The sequence below is a fragment of the Oncorhynchus mykiss genome, chromosome 22 (assembly GCF_057628025.1).
Source record: "Oncorhynchus mykiss isolate SJ-2025 chromosome 22, ASM5762802v1, whole genome shotgun sequence".
NCBI lineage: Eukaryota > Metazoa > Chordata > Actinopteri > Salmoniformes > Salmonidae > Oncorhynchus > Oncorhynchus mykiss.
Genome location: NC_143043.1, coordinates 36,196,535 through 36,216,781, shown reverse-complemented (window position 1 = coordinate 36,216,781; position 20,247 = coordinate 36,196,535). Strand labels below are relative to the sequence as shown.

The window sequence follows — 20,247 nt, the reverse complement described above, 5'->3', positions numbered from 1 at the left end:
GTGGCGGCTGACGGCATATACAATCGTATGTTCATTGAAAACAATGGCATCCGGTTTGCCGTCTACCGCCTACCACATAAACGCAGCATTAGGCTTGCCAGTTTTGCTCCCTCAGTTGATTAATTAGCTACTTAAAACAGATTACAGGCCGTTTAACCAGGGGATGACGCTTAGGTTATATTGGGCAGACACACTTGATGCTGATGGGACTGGATAGGTAGCCTATAAAGACTGGTGATGGTTCTAACTTACCTAGCTAGCTAACTCTAGGACTTTTATATTATTCCCATAATACTGCTACCATTGGCTCCCATTTACAGCTTCATTAAATATTTGTAGATTGGTTTGTCAGGCATTTATGCTACTCTAAATGTCTACAGTTAACTTAGCTACTTTACTTTTTGCCAGGAATTAAAAACGTTCAACTTCTTCGTTCAGCTTCTTCGGTGGCATTTGCCCCTTAAATAGATTCCCCCCATTGTGAAACCACTTCCTCCACCTATATTTTCAGGTAAGTTAAGTACTTTACCCTCATTGAGCATGTCTCATTGCATTTGATAACTGCAGAAATGAACTGCAGGAAGTATACAATTCGTATCCTTCTTAATCTAGGCCTATGTTTGATGCAACTGTTAAAAGTGTCATGGGAAACTTGTGAATTCATTTGTATTTGTTTTCTCCAAGTACAATCATAGACTTATTGCCATCAACAGAGAGAAAGGCTCTGAGGGACAGTGCCACAGAGGGGATGAAGTCGAGTTGCCATGTGCTTCCTCTTTGGGACTATGACCCTGCAGCCTTCAGAGTGGCCCCCACTTCCCTGACCTCAGTCCCAATGATGCTGATGCCTAAAATAATCGAGGGCTTCTCCTGTTAACCCCTATGCACCCTCCCTAAAATCCCCCTCCTCGACCGCCTCAAGACAGACCCCAGATGCATCCCTTCTCTCCCTACCTTTAGCTTCAATGATTTCCTGCGGGACCCTAATGGCGGCAGTGGGCACCAGTTGCTGGAGGGCCTGAAGAAAGTGGCCCTGTCTCGCTGCAACTAGAGGAAGTTGGTTGGGTTCTTCCTAATGTAACTGCACCAAGGGCAGCGGGCTGAAGTGTCCAAGCAGCTGAAGTGTCCAAGTCCACTGAGAAAGTGCTAGAGGCAAAGACCAGAATCCCACAGAGGCAGATCATATGTGAAACACACTGTATATAATATGTTAAAAGATGACCTGCCATTGTAGTAGGCTAGAGTCCAGATTGTATTATTAAGTGAGTATTGTATGACAAGGATGCTTGCTTTTGTAAGTTACAGTGGTGTACTGTTTCTTCATGCGTATTGTGTGTGTGTTAGTATTTGTTGTGTTATCTGATTAAAACTGACAGCATTGATCCATATAGAGGTGCAGGCTCAGATGATGTGTCGGCTGAGCTGTCAGGGAGATGAGACCTGCAGGTCTGAGCAGAGGTCTGTAGAGATCTGGGTACCACCAGGGGAAAGACAATATGTTCAGAAGCAGGAAAACGTATACCCCCAGGCAAGAACATGTTTGCCTTCTCACTTACTATACCATAACCAACACTACATAAACAGCCCTCTTAAAACACACCTTTTTATTGGTGCCTTTCCTTATCGTGCTTTTCAGTCGTTCAGTTTTGATTTGTTATTGTTTTGTTTTTTTCATCTTATGTTTGTTATATTGTAAATATTTCAGTTTTTATTTTCCTGTGTAGCACATTGCGTTGCATTCCTTGTCTGAAATGTGCTGTATAAATAAAGCTTGATTTGATTAGTTGTTTGTCTACAGAATTTCTTGTAGAAAATGAATCCACTTTTCATTTGAGCAGGAATGGAGGTAATCCTGAACTCTGAAGCTCAAGCACTTCCGGGACTTTTGGCAGACCCACTCCCTGTTCAGGCACTCTGGAGAGGCCATCAGCCCTTCTGAGCTGGCCATACTCGACTGTCTGATAGAGGGGGGCAAGGCATTCACCCTGAATGTGCTGTGTGTTGTTGACTGTGTTTTTGTGGGGGTGTGTCCTTTGGCAATTATTTATATATTATTATTTATTCCTTATGCCTTTGTTGCCTTTGAGGCTTTGCAGCATAATTTAGAGAGTGACAGAAACACAAACATCCTTTGTTCGACCGACCTAACATTAAAAGGAAATATAACGACTATCACTCAAATATAGAATAACAGGAAGTAGAAGAGGAATATGTGAGCTAGAGCTTATCTTTCTCTCTGAACCTTGACAGAGGAATTCACAGTGTGTTTCTCAGGCCCACATCATCGCCCTGCTTCCTGATCTGGCTCCTCTGGACCAGAGTCTGCTGTACCTTAACCTGTCCTTCAATGACCTCACTATCTTCACAGTGGAAGGGAGATTCCTTGTGAACTGAGACAAACCACAAGCATGTCATACCGAATTACAGGGGCTTATTTTAGAGCCTATTTATTTGAAAAGGGTCTTCTGAAAGCATGTCGCAAAATGGCACTGCAATTCCATGGCAAGACAACTTCCATGTCTCTGGGAAGTATGTATATAGCCAAATATGTATTTCCCCCACTCTCTTTAAACATGTGTATGAGCTCACACAGTTGGAGGTGCTGAAGATGAGAGACTGCCCCATAGAGGAGATTCATACCAGCATCCACAGACTTACCAGGCTCAAGACCTTTATCATGTCCTTCTGCAAGAACACCTCCCTGCCATCTAAGTAAGAGCTACAATGTGGAGCTACAGTGTTGGGAACCTGTTATACACAGTGTTATAAACCTACCCTGCTGTCAGAAGTCTCTGTCGGTGTCCCAGATCTGAGTCCTGTGCTGTTTGTCCTACCTACAGACTATACCAGCTGCCCTCTCTGCAGTTTATAGATGTCTCCTACAACCTTCTCTCATCCCTAACCAATGGCATCAGAAAACTCAGGTACAGTCCAGCGAAGGCAGAAAGGTTGCAAAGACCATATTATAGAGCTTTTCCCAAGATCTTACATTGTGTGGGGGTAACTCACCCATTTCAACACCTTTGTATAGTACCCACCTTGTGTTATTATTGTACCAGAACACCTCTGGCTGCAGGACTCTGGAGTACCTGAATGTGTAGGGGGAACCAGTTGCCTGGCCTGCCCTGTGGTGCCCTGCGCCTCTCCCTCACACAGCTCAGGATGTCCAACAACTACATGCACCCCTACTTCTGGAAGAGCTGCACCCGGAACTACTAAATTACATTTACTTTGATACTAAGTATATTTAAAACCAAATACTTTTAGACTTTTACTCAAGTAGTATTTTATTGGGTGACTTTCACTTTTACTTGAGTCATTTTCTAATAATAAGGTATCTTCACTTTTACTCAAGAATGACAATTGGGTACTTTTTCCACCAATGCAAATTTTAGCCATCAAGTAGCGTGTAGCTTTAATTCTGACATCCTATGTAAACAACGACATATGGACCAATCACATACACTCACCTCAAAAGACAGCGCTACAACTACTTCTGGTGTCAAAGTTTGTGTTGTTAAGATGGCTGGCCATGATCATCATCATCTGTCTCTGTGCTCATGCGACTTCATCAGGTAATAATCATTCAATAAATGATGTTGCTTTGTTTCTAACACCTGTCGTAGTAAATGCAGATCGTAGTTATCTTAACCTTGCAGTTATTGCCAACAGAAACTGGCTATATGAAGAAAGAACAAATGACAGTCATAGATAGATAACGTTAGCTAGTTAATAACCATATCTATGACTATGAAGAAAGAACAAGTGACAGTCATAGCTAGCTAGTAGCCATATCTATGACTAAGAAAATACATTTTAAAATCGGAGTTCATTGTATCGACATAACATTGTCAAATACTGGTGTTAAATTCATAGCTAGCTAGCTACTGATAACCAGTCAGTCAGCCAGCCACCATGGTGTTATCGCTAGTAGTATAATTCTTCCTCTCTTTAAACAGATTAGTATGGGCAATCGTGCTGCCACGCATGTATCTGAACTTGGTGCTGACGCTGCTTCTGTTTCTACTGGCCATGGGTGTCCGAATATGGATGCAGAGGAGTCGGAAAGCACACCTGGCTCAGGACAGCTCCCCAACGGTGGCCTTTTCCCACCCCTACTGCAATGCAGAAGGGGGCGGAGAGCGTGTGCCCTCAGAGCGCTTCAGAATAGGTAGCTTTACACTGTCTGAGCCTATTTTTAGATTTTAATGCATTCATAGAGTGCTCATGATCTTCATAACCTGTATTTTCCATTACTTAATCTCCTGATGTGTTGAGTTGTCTCTTCTGTGTCTTCCCTCCTGTAGATACCCACACATCTCTGTTGTTGTGTACACCGGTGACCAAGGTGTCATGGGGGAATAGATTCTGGAGGGTGCCACGACACTGATTCAACATCAGCTTGCCTCGTCCAGTGACTTTCATATTCCTGAAGAACCATCTCTTGCTTGAGGATAGCTCCTACCCCACACTTCACCCTGCTGGGGCAGAGCATGGACACCATGTTCCTGGGCTGGGAGGCTCTCACATCCTTTATACCAGACCTCTATATGGACTCCATGGGCTATGCCTTCACTCTGCCTATTTTCAGCTACCTGGGAGGACGCAGGGTGGGCAGCTATGTGCACTTCTCCACCCTCAGTACTGACAATAACCTGCCCAGGGACTGAGGTTGAAAATTAGCCGGCTGGCTAAAACCGGCTCTTTTACTGAAACGTTGATTCATGTGCACTCTCCCTGTAAAAATAAAATAAACTCAAAATTCAACATGCTTTCTGTGGTGAGAGGAACCTCAGGTCAGTACTGCTTATTTGAATTACATAAAGCATATTGGTATTGTTATTAATTGTGATACTGAAGATAATGTGCTCTTTAATAGTGTTTGTGTTTTTGATATAGGCCTAGTTATCAAATAGATTTTCCTCTGCAGTATTTGTAATCATCCACTCCCTCCTACAAACCCAACAGGTTCAACAATGCAGACTACATCTCTACTAACCCTGTCCTTAGTATGGCTAAGGTGATGTACTACTGTGCCTTCACTCTGATCTACGGCCCAACTCAACCTGGACACTGGGCCACATCCCGGCTCTGTGGCGCACCCCCAGCCGCACCGGCGTGGTCTACCCGCCCTGTGACGTCCGTTCCTTCATTGACATGCCATTGGAGGATGAGGTGAAAGGGGAGGTTATCAGAGACAGGAAGTGCCATTCGATAGTGTCCGTGGGTCAGTTCTGACCAGAAAAGACCACCGGCTACAGATAAGGGCATTTCAGAAGCTTCTGGAGAGGAAAGGGACGAGGGCGGGAGTCTCAGAGACTGGTGTTGATTGGTTGCTGCCATAACCAGGAGAAAGAGGATAGAGTGCTGATGCTAAGGGTTTGTGCCAGGAGCTGGGTGTGACTGACAGGGTGGAGTTTAAACTCAAAGCTTCCTTTCAGGAGTTAAAGAGGGAGCTGATGGATGCCACCATTGGCATGCACACTATGTGGAACTAGCATTTTGGTTTAGGTATTAATCTTATCTCTACCATCTTATCTTTTAGACAAGTATTGTAAATGCCAAACTTGTGATCCCTGTCCCTACTCTGCCTCCTCTTCTCTTCTGTCTCAGGTGTAGTAGAATGTATGGCTGCAGGGACTCCTGGTTCACAAGTCCGGCTGCCCCAAACTGGACATCGTGGTTCCCTACGAGGGTGGACAGACTGGCTTCCTGGCCGACAGTGAGGAGAGTTACGCCACCGCCATGGAGACCATCCTGACCCTGTCGTCGGCGGCACGATGAAGATCCGGCGGGACACCCGGCGGTCCGTTCACCGTTTCTCAAACCATGAGTTTGACTCTAGCTTCCTGTCTTCCATGGAACCTCTGATGGGAACACAGCAGCGATGAAGGAAGACCAATCACTCCCACCTCCGACTGAAGCCCCACCCCTCTGCAGCACTCACAGGCCTGATTGGTCGAATCAATTTGAATGTTGGAACGCTGATGGTCTATCGGAGCTTTGCTGGCTTTATTAATAAATAAGGAGGCTTATCTTACCTGCTCTGTCTTGATAGAGTTACAGTGAAGTGACGTGGTAGACATTCTATTTATACAGTTGCACTCAAAGCATTTGATCCTGAATAGAGGTTTCTGTACTGGTTTCACCTGCGAAGAATGACCAAATATCATTGTGCTATTTTTTTCTGTGTGATTTTTATTCCCGGCCTCTGTAAGGGACCATGGCTCAGAAATGTTACTGATTTAATGTGCAGAAAATGTAAATATACAAACAATGTTTTATTTTGGAAAAGTACATGTATTGTTCATATGTCTGATGAATAAAACATTCAACCTTGTGTTGTATTTTATTATTTTGATTTAGTCTTGAGGTTGCTCCATGTAACAACAAACATTTTCAACACCCAAATACTTATCTGCCTGCTTATATTATACTGCCACCCTGTGGCAAGAATAGGTAGCACCAAACTAACCTGCAGTTTAGAAAAATGTAAGACAGGTCTACTAGGTTAAAGTTTGGGCCAAGTGATACCTATTCTTGCCACAGGTTGGCAGTGAAGGCTGCTGAGGTGAGGACGGCTCATACTAAAGGCTGCAATGCTGCAAAATCATGTATTTGATACCATTCTACTCCAGCCACTACCATGAGGTCGTCCTTAAGGTGCCACCAACCACCTGTGACGTCTACTTATAGCCAAGAAAACTACATATGCAAGTTATGTTGCTGAAAATTATAGAGATAGCTTACTCAAACTTGCTGTTTTTTGTAGAAAATAATCCATTAACAAGGTCCTTGTCATCGTTTCACTTAAATCTCAATAATATGAACACTAATTTTCTGTCTGTTGCTTCTTATTGGCCTCACATTCCTCGTCTGAAACCTGGGTATTCCTTGGTTGCTCTGCCCGAGTCTCACACCCTGCAGCTTGAGTCTGAGAGGGTTTACCCTCTATGGAGGTGTAACCAGTGGGCTCTATCACAGGGTGTATTTGCTGGAGATCTACAGTTTTCTGACTGTCTAACTCTATTTCCCCCACTACTCCATCTGTTACAACCTTCTCTCCTCCCTCCTCTTTCACACTCTCTCCATCCTCCATTATAAAAAGGTTCATCATTGACTCTGCCACCTCCTCTCTCAGCTCATCTTCAGACTCCTCAAAGTTCCTGAGGAAGGAGAGATTGAAAAATGTAGGAAGAATGAAATGTCATAAAGGTTGGCCGAGTAACACAAGCACATTCATTGTCAGCATCAGCCCATTGTCACACTCACGTGTCGTCATCATCCGATCTGGGCTCTAGACGCTCCTCGTCCATCTCCACATCTGAGTCTTCATCCTCCTCCGCTTTTTCCTCTGTTTCGGCTCCCTCTTTCTTGGCACGGTCTTTCTCAGTCAATGGTTCTAAGAGGGAAGGAGAAAGGTGTCTAAATTGCTGTGCTCTTGTATTTGAGAATTCTAGACCTGGGGAGAATCTCAATTGCATACTCCTCGCATCCTCTCTCCTCGCCTCCTTCTCAAAACCCAAAGCCAGAGGTCCCTTCCATGTGACTTTCTCAACCAATGGGTTTCGAGAAGGCGAGGAGAGAGTATACAATCGAGATTCCCCCTATCAATCTAAAACCCTGGGGTCAAGTCTAAGAGGAGTCTGACCTGGCATTACAGAGTCCAGGGTGGAGGTTAGCTCAGCCTGGCCCAAAGCATGGAGCAGGGTGTTGGGGGGACCCTCTTCCCACGGTCTCCTCTCCCTTATTGCATTCCCTTCGAGATCTGCAGCATCACCTGGGGGAAGGAAGAGAGTACAGTACTGATCCTGCTGAACACTGACACTAAGGGAAGATCTCAATTGAGGTGTTTTTCAACTCCTGCCTCCTCTCTTGAGGAGAGGCGGCAAGGAGAGGGAAAGTGGACAAAAAGTGCACTTGTATGAAGTTAGACTCTCCTTCTCCAATCACGTGTCATCAGGACAATTCCATATACAGGGTGGAATCCCAAAATAAATGTGTACATTCGGAAACTGTTTAAGTTAGTTGTTCAAGACATTTTATAGATTAAAGGATAAGTAGTGTATTGTTTTTAAATATGTTTAAGCTTTCCTCCTGCAAGAAAACAACAGCTGATTCAAAGGGGGTGTGGCGGATTAAAAAAACACATCCACACTTGCTGCCGGGAGGATACTCTTGTGGATCCTTTGGCGAAGTAGGTAATTGAGGAGGGTAGCATACTCCTCGGTTCGCCTACTAACGAATTGACACTCCCCTTGACCACTTATCGGTTTCTGGGACACAAAGGAGAGAGGACAGAGGAGGGATTGGTCCTGGCCGCTTCAAAACCCATTGGAGGACCGCTGGCTTTCTCATCCAATGGGTTTTGACAAGGAGACAAGGAGAGAGGAGAGAGGATGCGAGGAGTATACAATTGAGATTCTTCCATTGTGTCACTTCCACTCACCCAGTTCAGGCACAGCCATGGTGGTACACACTGATGACACGTCCATCTCAGCCAGGGCATCCAGTAGGGTCTGTGGTGCTGCCTGGCCCCACCCCTTCCTCACCTTTGACCTGGGTGTTCCTTCATCCTGCCCTGCCCCCAATCCTGCCCCGGACCAATCCCTGTGCCTCAGCTCCTCCCCTGCCTGGAAGCTCAGGGTCTGGTTCAGTGGGTCCATCTCCCAGACAGACACACAGACACACACACACCGGGTAAACGGTGAGATGCTTGAGAGCCCCACCATTGTCCTAAGTGAAGTCACACACCACGTTGAAATGAACATACTCACTTAGGCAACATGGTAACATGTCATCTTTTACCTCTTTCTCGTCTTCCTTTTTGTCCTCCACTATTCTCTCCTCATCCCTCTTCTCCTCTTTTTCTTTGTCTTCATCCTCTTGAATCCTTTCATCATTTAACTTGATCTCAAACATGATAGCTTTCTTGTCTTTGTGCTTCTTCTGTAGCTCTCTCCTCTCCTGTCTGTTCTCCTGCCTGATCTGTCTCAGGGCTCCTTCAATGCCCTAAATGTTGCAGATAGAAATTTAAGATACAGGCCTGAAATGATTATTCATTGTGAGAGACTTCTGTTTTACACAATCCATTTCTATGTTAATGTTTGCAATAAGCCCCTGGTCTTACCTGGTCAGTTTGGGGTCTGTCTCTGTCCTGGTCTCCACTATGTGTTGGTGGCTCTATGTGTCTGGGCTTCTCTACCAGGTATGTGCCTGGTTTCACTTGTGGCTGGGGCTGAAAAGATATGTCTGTTCTGTTAATATCAATGTCATTGTATAGACTTAAGTGTTGGAAAAATCTGTGTTTGGTACAGTGAGAATGGTATTAGAAACATGCAGTGGTGTTATGCAGATAGCACGTGGTTATGATAAAGAATGGTAGGGCATAGGGAATGACAGAAACCTTTATGTCAATATGTTATTGTGTTTACCTCGGCATCAGCTCTCATTCTGATATCTCTCATCTCATTATAGTATTGCTGTCTGATGTGCTGCAACTTCTGTAGATACTCCTACACATAAAGACATGAACCTGAATGTTTGACAAATAAACAATAAATCACATATTCACTTTTCTGCACCTTCTCCTGCCGTTCCGTCTTACCTGCTGCCCATCCTGCCTCCTGTCGTGAGGTGTGGGTGGGTGTGCAGGTCGCCCTGCCCCCTGGTCCTGCTCAGGCTGTCTGTAACGCTCAGCGTCTGCTGTGGATGGCCGCAGGCCCTGGGGGTGAAAAAGGGAAGGGCCAGGGTTCATATTTACAGATATTACAGTTACAATACATCAGCAGCATGTCCAGTTTGTCTAGTATTTAACAGAAGCCAGCAAACAGCTGGCTGTTTCAGCATAATACAGCCTGAGACCCACCAGCTGTTTCTCTGCCCTCAGCTTGTACTGGTTGGCCTCCTGTCTCCTCTGGCGGTATTCATCATGAGCAGCGGCCACCCTGAAGGCAGAACACGCACAAATTAACAAAAGCCTGCAAACCCAGTATCTTGCAAGGACCAGGTTTGAAGAACACTTCATTATTCTATAATTATGGGTATACTTGAATGAACACTCACAATTGATAAGGTTCTGGGCGATTCTCTCTGTCATCATAGCGCTCCACAGGTCTCTCCTGAACCACCGGAGGATGACGAGAGGGAAGAGGAGGACGAGGAGGTAGAGGAGAGTATCTCCTCTGGATGGCGTCCAGCTGGGCATAGTAGTGGTCATAAGGGTTGACTTCAGCCTGACCGTCCCACCTGGGGTTCTGTTGACCGCATTGTCTGGCCACTGGAACCCTAATCTGTGCTGCTCGTGGATGAAACGGCTGAGGAACAAAAACATAAACCCAAAAGATAAGATGGAACAAGATACAATGGAATTTCAGTGGTACAGTTCTAGGAACATGCTTTCATGTAGTAGCTGTTATACAGTAGTAGGAGTAACTGATTTAGTTGTTCTTTAGACAGGTGAGTTACTTTGTGCTGTGGCATGACTCTGGTAGGGGGTTTCCAATTTGGTTTGGGGGACGGTTTCTTCACCGAGGGCCCAGGCTTCGACCGAGGAGGAGGCCTCTCTGAGACTCTGGCTTTGGGGACTATGTCTGGACACCAACAGAGGATGAAAAAATGGAAAGTTAGAAAAAACAAAAAGGAGATACATACAGTATGCAGCTAACAGATAGGAGGTAAATCATTGTGATGAAATATCACAAGCTACAGGACTGTTTTGCTATCACAGACTGGAATGTGTTCCGGGATTCCCCCGATGGGTTTGAGTACACCACATCAGTCACTGGCTTCATCAATAAGTGCATCGATGACGTTGTCCCCACAGTGACCGTACGTACATACCCCAACCAGAAGCCATGGATTACAGGAAACATCCGAACCGAGCTAAAGGGTAGAGCTGACGCATTCAAGGAGCGGGACTCTAACCCGGAAGCCTATAAGAAATCATGCTATGCCTTCTGACGACCCATTAAGCAGGCAAAGCGTCAATACAGGACTTAGGTTGAATTGTACTACACTGGCTCCGCTGCTCGTCGGATGTGGCAGGGCTTGCAAACCATTACAGTCTACTTCCTGACGGGCCGCCCCCAGGTGGTAAGGGTAGGGAACAACACATCCACCACGCTGATACTCAACACGGGGGCCCCTCAGGGGTGCATGGTCAGCCCCCTCCTGTACTCCCTGTTCACGCGTGACTGCATGGCCAGGCACGACTCCAAAACCATCATCAAGTTTGCAGATGACACAACAGTGGTAGGTCTGATCACCGACAACGATGAGACAGACTATAGGGAGGAGGTTAGAGACCTGGCCGTGTGGTGCCAGGACAACAACCTCTGCCTCAACATGATCAAGACAAAGGAGATGATTGTGGACTACAGGAAAAGGAGGACAAAGCATGCCCCTATTCTCATCGACAGGGCTGTATTGGAGCAGATTGAGAGATTCAAGTTCCTTGGTGTCCACACCAACAAACTATCATGATTCAAACACACTAAGACAGTCGTGAAGAGGGCACGACAAAACCTATTTCCCCTCAGCAGACCGAGAAGATTCGGCATGGGTCCTCAGATCCTCAAAAGGTTCTACAGCTGCACCATCGACAGCATCCTGACTGGTTGCATCACTGCCTGGTATGACAACTGCTCGGCCTACGACCGCAAAGCAGTAAAGAGGGAAGTAGATATGGCCCAGTACATCTCTGGTGCCAAGCTTCCTGCCATCCAGGACCTCTAAACCAGGCAGTGTCTGAGGAAGGCCCATAAAAATGGTCAAAGACTCAAACCACCCTAGTCATAGACTGTTTTCTCTGCTACCACACGGCAAGCGGTACTGGAGCGCCAAGTCTAGGTCAAAAAGGCTTCTAAACAGCTTCTACCCCCAAGCCATAAGACTCCTGAACAACTAATCAAAGGGCTACCCAAACCCCTTTTTTCCACTGCTGCTACTCTCTGGTTATTATCTACGCATATTCACTTTAACTCTACCTACATGTACATATTACCTCAATTACCTCGACCATCCGGTGCCCCCACACATTGACTCTGTACCGGTACCCCCTGTATATACAGTTGAAGTCGGAAGTTTACATTCACCTTAGCCAAATACATTTAAACTCAGTTTTTCACAATTCCTGACATTAAATCCTAGTAAAAATTCCCTGTCTTAGGTCAGTTAGGATCACCACTTTATTTTAAGAATGTGAAATGTCAGAATAATAGTAGAGAAAATGATTTATTTCAGCTATTATTTCTTTCATCACATTCCCAGTGGGTCAGAAGTGTACATACACTCAATTACTATTTGGTAGCATTGCCTTAAATTGTTTAACTTGGGTCAAACGTTTCAGGTAGCCTTCCACAAGCTTAGCAAAATAAGTTGGGTGAATTTTGACAGAGCTGGTGTAACTGAGTCAGGTTTGTAGGTCTCCTTGCTCGCACATGCTTTTTCAGTTCTGCCCACACATTTTCAATGGGATTGAGGTCAGGGCTTTGTGATGGCCACTCCAATACCTTGACTTTGTTGTACTTAAGCCATTTTGCCACAACTTTGGAAGTATCCTTGGGGTCATTGTCCATTTGGAAGACCCATTTGCGACCAAGCTTTAACTTCCTGACTGATGTCTTGAGATGTTGCTTCAATATATCCACATAATTTTCTTACCTCATGATCCCATCTATTTTGTGAAGTGCACCAGTCCCTCCTGCAGCAAAGCACCCCCATGGTGTTCTTCGGGCTTGCAAGCCTCCCCCTTTTCCTCCAAACATAACCATGATCATTATGGCCAAACAGTTCTATTTTTGTTTCATCAGACCAGAGAACATTTCTCCAAAAAGTATAATCTTTATCCCCATGTACAGTTGCAAACCGTAGTCTGGCTTTTTTTATGGCGGTTTTGGAGCAGTGGTTTCTTCCTTGCTGAGCGGCCTTTCAGGTTATGTTGATATTGGACTCGTTTTACTGTGGATATATATAATTTTGTACCTGTTTTCTACAGCATCTTCACAAGGTACTTTCCTGTTGTTCTGGGATTGAATTGCATTTTTCGCGCCAAAGTGCGTTCATCTCTAGGAGACCTTCCTAAGCGGTATGACGGTTGCGTGGTCCCATGGTGTTTATACTTGCGTACTATTGTTTGTACAGATGAGCATGGTACCTTCAGGCATTTGGAATTGCTTCCAAGAATGAACCAGACTTGTTGAGGTCTACAAAAAAAATGAGGTCTTGGCTGATTTCTTTTGATTTTCCCATGATGTCAAGCAAAGAGGCACTGAGTTTGAAGGTAGGCCTTGAAATACATCCACAGGTACACCTCCAATTGACTCAAATTATGTCAATTAGCCTATCAGAAGCTTCTAAAGCCATGACATAATTTTCTGGAATTTTCCAAGCTCTTTAAAGGCACAGTCAACTTAGTGTATGTAAACTTCTGATTCACTGGAATGGTGATACAGTGAATTATAAGTGAAATAATCTGTCTGTAAACAATTGTTGTAAAAATGACTTGTGTCATGCACAAAGTAGATGTCCTAACCGACTTGCCAAAACTATATTTTGTTAACAAGAAATGTGTGGAGTGGTTGAAAAACAAGTTTTAATGACTCCAACCTAAGTGTATGTAAACTTCCGACTTCAACTGTAGGCTCGCTATTATTATTTTACTGCTGCTGTTTGATTAATAGTTACTTTTGTTTTTTATTTTCTATTTTTTACTTAACACTTACTTTCTTAAGATCTTCTTAAAGCATTGTTGGTTAAGGGCTATTCAGTAAGCATTTCCCTGTAAGGTGTTGTATTCGGCGCATGTGACAAATCAAATTTGATTTGATTTGACATCATTGTGATGTTGAGTTGGCATACCCAGACAAGCCAATGTTGCTATAATGGTACCATAACAATACAGGTGCCAGAATTGACGTCAGCACTGGCATGCTTCCTAATAGAATGACAACATCTATTGCCATTGACCAGATGATTGTACTCTGAGAATGAGAGACATGGCTGAAGTCATTTACATTTCATGCCCAGCAATCTTTGAACTGTGCTCACAGTTCAGTTCTGTGTAACTGGTTTTGATGCCAAGAGTTTTAGTGAATGTATTCTGATGACGATGAACAGATATTGGAGAGAATGCTATGACCCTGACCACCAGGTGGTGTAACTGACAACACTTCATCACAGCTACTGTGAAGCCAAGCCTATGAGCCAAGCCTATTTAAGTAGGAAACTTTGTTGTTGGGTAATGTGTGGCTGAAACCATTCTGAGAAAAGCTAATGATTATATTAAGGGGATGTTTGGACTCAGACAGAAATACAGCAATACAATCTTTTCGCTTATGTCCCTTAAGCATGTGTACCGGTGATCTGTACTGGTGCGGCCCGCACTCTAGGTAGTGGGCCTGCAGCTCTCTTTCTGTGCAGCACTGTGTGGCTGAATTCCTCCTCAATGACCTAGAAACACCCAGAACAGAGTACGGAAACAGCACAGGACATCCTGAAGTTAACACAATAATACAATAACACACACACTGTACATGTTTATTTTACTATCCTTGTGGGGACCAAACAATGGATTCCCATTCAAAATCCTATTTTCCCTAGCACTTAACCTAACCTAAACCTTAACCCCAAACCCTTAACTCCTAACCCTAATTCTAACCCTAATTGTAACCTTAACCATAAACCTAACCCCTAAGGCTAAAATATGTTTTCTTGAGGGGACTGGCATAATGTTCCTTGTTTTATTATCCTTGTGAGGACTTCTGGTCCCCACAAGGATAGTAAAACCAAAAACACACACACACACAAACATGCAAGCTAATAATATCTGTTCTTGACAAGAAGTCACAAGACTTCTACAAAGTGTGAGTAGTTAGGACATTTGGGTTGTGCAAGTTTTGTTTAACTGTTTCAACCCAAAAATATTTAAATGTTCATTTCTGTAAACAGAAAGTCACCCCTCTGTTTATAATTATCTAAGCCTAAGGGGGAACGTATAGAAAGGTTACTGGCCGAGCCTCCAGTCCCTTTCTTGGTACCCTAGTAGTTACCTGGGGATCCAGGTGTTTGCTGATGTGTTTCTCCAGGAAGGGCCGTTTGAGGACAGAGTTGACGGAGGGCCGGTCTCGCGGGCTAACCTTGAACAGCTGAGTGACCAGCAGGCGCAGGTCGTAGGAGTAGCGGGTGGAGACTGGGTTATAGCGCCCCCTACAGATCTTCACTACCAGCTGCCTCAGGCTGTTGCCCTCAAACTGCAGGTGGAGAGAAATACTATTGAGATAGTGTGGCTTTGAATTGCATGTGCATATGTGTGTGCATTCGTGTGTTTGTCTGAGTGTGAGTGCGTGTGAGTGTGTGCATTTGTGTGTTTGTAGCAGTGCTTACTGGATGTCTGAGGGTGCAGAGCTCATACAGGACACAGCCCAGAGACCAGATATCCCTGAGGAACAGAGAGAACAGGTCAAAGATTGCTGTTGAATATAAGAGCAATCATTATAAAATGCACAAGGATACTTTGCAGTTGTGGTAATGGTGGATGACAGTTTATGATATATATGATGATCTATGAACTATTCGTGATAGAGGGGAAATTACACATAAAAATGTATGTGACAGTAAAACTCAGGGAGCGCCCTCTCTATCCCAGCTCTAGAAAGCAGACCAATAGCTGCCTAGACAAAGTGTGTATGTGTGCTTATTAATGGAGGGAGGACACCCATTTCAGACTAGCCAGAATGAGAGTATGATGGAAAAAATTGTGGCGTTGTTGCAGCCACATGGCTGATTGATCAGGCAGCTAGCTAAGGCTCTAAAGTCCTGTCTGCTTGCTTCACTGTTTACACAAACAAGTTCCAACACGAAATACATTATGTCACACAATGTTTTGATTGCTCAGATGGAGCAAGGTGTTTGCAACACAACAGTTATGGCCATATACTGAATGAACATGTTAACTTCTCCCTACAGTCAGTCAGTGTCTCATCAGGTAACATATCACCATATTAGACACCGCCGACATATGTTATTGGTAGAAAGTAACACAGGGTCTATTTTTGGGTTGTCTAAACACATAACAGCATAACAGGAAATCCTGCGGGTGTGCTAGGTACAGTAGCTCATTTCATCAAAACACAACACTGACATTTTGGCTTTTACTTTTGCCGGTCAAGACACTGGATGAATCAAGTTGTTTCCACATCATTTCAACCCCAAAACATCTATGTGATGACAAACTAACTGGATTTCGTATTTTTTTCAACAGCATGGTGATTTTTGTTGTTGTTGATTTCATGTTGCATTCATGTTAGACAACTCCAACAAATGTAAATCAAAACTAGACGTTGAACTGACGTCTGTGTCCAGTGGGAGGCTGTGTGTGAATAAGAGAGAAAGACATCAATAGAGTGTGAGAGAGAGAGAGAGTAATAAAAAGAAGGGATGATAATATGGTACATACGTTTTGTTATTGTACGGTCTGTTGTCACAGATCTCAGGAGACAGGTAATATGGCGTCCCAACACAGGTCCTGGCTAGCTCCATGGTACTAGCCAATCACATTCATCAGAACATCAATATACATGAGTTGTAATACACAATGTAACAGTATGGTTGTGGAATGTGGAATGTTAATAACATGGTTTGGAACATGTCCTAGCTCTCTGTAATCAGCAGCTGTTATGGAGAAAATACCAGTAGTCTCTTTCCTGGCTGTGAGTCTTCTGCCACTATCATAGAAACTCACTTGTTTAACATTCTTGCAATGCCAAAGTCTCCCAGCTTGGCTTTCATCCCCTTCATGGTAAGGAATATATTCTAGAGGAAAGCAATACAAAAACAAAACAATGATCAGAGTAGATCAAGTTGTTATAAGTGGTAACAGTGCTTTGATATCTATGTGGCTTTTGTCTGACTATGACAGCTGTCTAATACCTGTGCTTTGATGTCTCTGTGCAAAACCTTCCTGTCATGGATGTGCTTCAGTCCCAAACAGATCTGTACAAACCAATCCACTATCTGAGTGGGAACAAAATAGTTTACATGAGTATTTCCTTGAACCTTGTGTGTGTGTGTCTCAGTGGAGGCTGCTGAGGGGAGGACAGCTCATAATAATGTCTGGAATGGCGCTAATGGAATGGCATCAAACACATGGAAACCATGTGTTTGATGTATTTGATACAATTCCACTCATTCTGCTCCAGCCATTACCATGAGCCAGTCCTCCCCAATTAAGGTGCCACCAACCATCCTGTGGTGTGTGTGTGTCTGTCTGTACCTGCTCCTCAGTAAACATAACCCCTCTTTGCATACTGATCTTCTTCATCAGATCTCCTCCATCACAGTACTCCATCACTATGTACAGGTTAGTGCTCTCTGTTTCAGACAGGATAAACGGATCAACATCACACACAAGCAAGCACGTACGCATGTATGCACACACACACACACACAGACATATTGACTGGATACAAACCTTGAAATGATTTGAAAAAGGTGACAATATTTGGATGCTTCATCTTTGCAAGCAGCATGACTTCCTTTTTGGATGCTTCCTTTTCCATAGGTGACATCTATGAATGACATTGCAACAAAAAAGGGGATGGAAATTCTCATAACAAATCCCTGGCCTACTGGTTAAAACAATGCAGTTGGTTGTGTAGAGGCTTGGTTATGATTTGATGAGCATCACAGATAAGTCTATGGTTGGTACCTTTCTGAGGTTGATCTCTTTGACCACGCACTGGCTCTCACCACCCCAGTGTCTGTCCCTGTCCAGGGCCAAGAAGGCCTTCCCAAATGCCCCCTCTCCAATCTGATGGACCACCTCATACTGGTTCATAACACAACACCTGAGGAAACAGTGGGAGAAACGTAAGGGTTTTGAAAACACACAGCTATCGTCATACATTTACAATTCATCCTTATGTGTGTTCTCAGAAAATGAGACCTCTAAGTTTATGAACTTGTATAATGCAATTTCACACACACGAGAATGGTTTGGATTTCATATGCTTAATTCACCACGCCACATTTATTTATAGCAAGACGTGATGGCGGGTGATAGCACTATTCCTGTCATTGGTTGGGGATAGGATGGATCAGATGATACCCACAAAATCAGCTGCCAAAACGCCAGGACAGCATGAGCCCGTTACCATGGCGACAGATACACAGAGCCGATTGCTTGTCTGCTAGCTAGTTTACTAACCTTCTTTGGTGTAATATTGGGCTTTACTTTACATTAAAAACAAACAAACAAAAGTGGTACTTACCAAGACGACACGTTCCCTTTTAAATGTACATTTGTGGGAACACTGTGTGGTGATGTGTTTTTTTCAACAGAGTTAAATCTAACCCGAAAAGTATGTTGACAAAGATGGCAGAATGCACAAAAAAGCAAAGTACTCTGGGACTTGTAGGCAATGTCTTCAATACAATTGTCTACCTGGAGCCAAATACTAGGAGTGTCATATTTCAAGGGCTAATTATTAGAGAGAGAGATTTTATGGCATTGTTTGTTACACTTCTTTCAATGGAATATTCTGGCAATGCTGAATCAAATGTTTAGCACTGAGCAAAATTACTAACACCGAAAGCACACTTTATTGAGATGGATTAGGTAACAGGAGCCATCTAAACTAGTGGTGTCAAGAGCCTGAAATGTATCATACATATATCCTCAGTGCATTCAGTTATTATTACACTGTTAATGAGGGACAAATGTGTTCCAATGGTCGACACCACATTATAAATATCAATACATACCATGATGACATGGTTATGCATCAATGATTGATGGAATGTATATTAATAATGCAATTCTATCTTTAATTTATCTTTGACTGGTAATCTGATATGGGTTTGAGGCAAGTGCAAAGACAAGTCACTTTTTAACACTTGGTATGGCAGCTGAATTTTTTAGGCTTATTCAAGACCAAGGGATCATATGGCTGTTACAAGATTAGCCTATATCACACCCACAGTTGAAATGCAAGGGAGTGTGTTTGTGCTCCAGACCAGTCAGTGGATAAGGTGCAGCTGGACCAACTAATGCCAATGTAAGTTATACCTTATAGCCCAGGCCTCCGAGCAGAAACACAGGACACTAGCTAGCCATAAGGCCTCTACTGTATGTGGGATCAGTGACTCTTTAGGAGGCATCAGACTCATAGCACTCCATGTAATCCCCTGCATTACCAGCATCTCTGTGGTCTGTCAACAGAGCTGAGCTCTCCCACAGGGTCAGTGGAGGGCCAGCCCTCTGTGTGCAAATGCGCTTCACAGATTCCTCCTCTAACTGGGAGCAATGTTCCCATAATGCAAACATGGAAACACGTACTGCCCGAAATACACACATGCACATCACTTTAGATTCTAACATGTACTGTGCCTTTTCTTAACAAAAATGAAGTCATACTGAGATATTTTGAACTTCAATCTATTTGATGCGATCCTTATGAATATATATGAATACACAAGCCACAAGACTTGACCAGGCTTCCCATCCCTAACCTGTCAGTGCAGTGGATCCACATACATAAGAGCTATTCAATCATTCATCCTTTCTGGTGTGAAGTGACAGCAACCATTCAAGAATATCAGGCAACAGAATTCAAAGAGCATATTCCATGAATCAGTGACTCAGAGCAGGCCTCATAAATTTATGACAGGAAGCCTTCCTACTCTGGGCTGACAGCCTTATTGATGGCTGGCATCTCCCTCCTCACAGAGGGAACTAGCTTACGACAGGAGACTGCTATATCGGTCTCTTCTTGTCGCCTGTCTACGTGTTCCCCTGCCATCTGTGAGTGTGTGTCTGTGTGTGTCTGTGTGTGTGTGTGTGTGTGTGTGTGTGTGTGTGTGTGTGTGTGTGTGTGTGTGTGTGTGTGTGTGTGTGTGTGTGTGTGTGTGTGTAGAACAGGGTGATAGAAAAAGCAGGATGTTCTTGAGATGGGAGTGGAAGTCACAGAATTTTGATAATTCTGAGAAATTAAAAAAGATTGTTGCAACACGGACTATCTAAAATGAGATAAAGTAAGAATTGGTTATTCTAAACAATATCAAAATGGTGCTCACAAAAGCATATGTACTCTACATGCTGTAAAAAAATCTATAGGACCCTCATCACCTTGAGTACGTCGGTGTGAAGGTGAACATGCAGAACCCATCTGGCATCTCTCCCATGACACCCTTCTGCAAGGTCCAACTCATTAGGATCTTAACCAGAGATATTTCCACTATGATCATATA

The 20,247-nt window shown here is 43.9% G+C and overlaps 1 protein-coding gene and 2 pseudogenes across 3 annotated transcripts; 2 read left to right on the top strand and 1 right to left on the bottom strand.

The window, feature by feature from the left end:
* The first annotated feature begins 569 nt into the window (after positions 1–569).
* Positions 570–6,339, top strand: LOC110501745 (uncharacterized; annotated as a pseudogene). The gene is made up of 12 exons (XR_016490454.1): positions 570–583; positions 685–805; positions 863–1,198; positions 1,377–1,538; positions 1,836–1,991; positions 2,275–2,385; positions 2,585–2,712; positions 2,841–2,924; positions 3,077–3,575; positions 3,960–4,171; positions 4,308–4,796; positions 4,969–6,339. The product of XR_016490454.1 is annotated as an uncharacterized LOC110501745 (transcript).
* On the top strand, positions 3,490–5,891 carry LOC110502090 (GDP-Man:Man(3)GlcNAc(2)-PP-Dol alpha-1,2-mannosyltransferase-like; annotated as a pseudogene). The gene is made up of 6 exons (XR_016490616.1): positions 3,490–3,575; positions 3,960–4,171; positions 4,308–4,647; positions 4,767–4,800; positions 4,969–5,511; positions 5,614–5,891. The product of XR_016490616.1 is annotated as a GDP-Man:Man(3)GlcNAc(2)-PP-Dol alpha-1,2-mannosyltransferase-like (transcript).
* On the bottom strand, positions 6,263–18,403 carry nek5 (NIMA related kinase 5). Its single transcript, XM_021579494.3, has 21 exons — positions 18,270–18,403; positions 17,708–17,846; positions 17,471–17,567; positions 17,273–17,370; positions 16,930–17,013; positions 16,742–16,812; positions 16,457–16,543; positions 15,385–15,439; positions 15,051–15,251; positions 14,358–14,451; positions 10,468–10,592; positions 10,066–10,316; positions 9,869–9,947; positions 9,608–9,724; positions 9,435–9,515; positions 9,131–9,238; positions 8,809–9,012; positions 8,450–8,666; positions 7,652–7,780; positions 7,273–7,402; positions 6,263–7,166 (listed from the first exon to the last, which is right to left on the bottom strand). The coding sequence occupies exons 2-21, from the start codon at positions 17,834–17,836 to the stop codon at positions 6,833–6,835; spliced, it is 2,691 nt and encodes an 896-aa protein (XP_021435169.2). The 5' UTR covers positions 17,837–17,846; positions 18,270–18,403; the 3' UTR covers positions 6,263–6,832.
* Between the last annotated feature and the right edge of the window lie 1,844 nt (positions 18,404–20,247).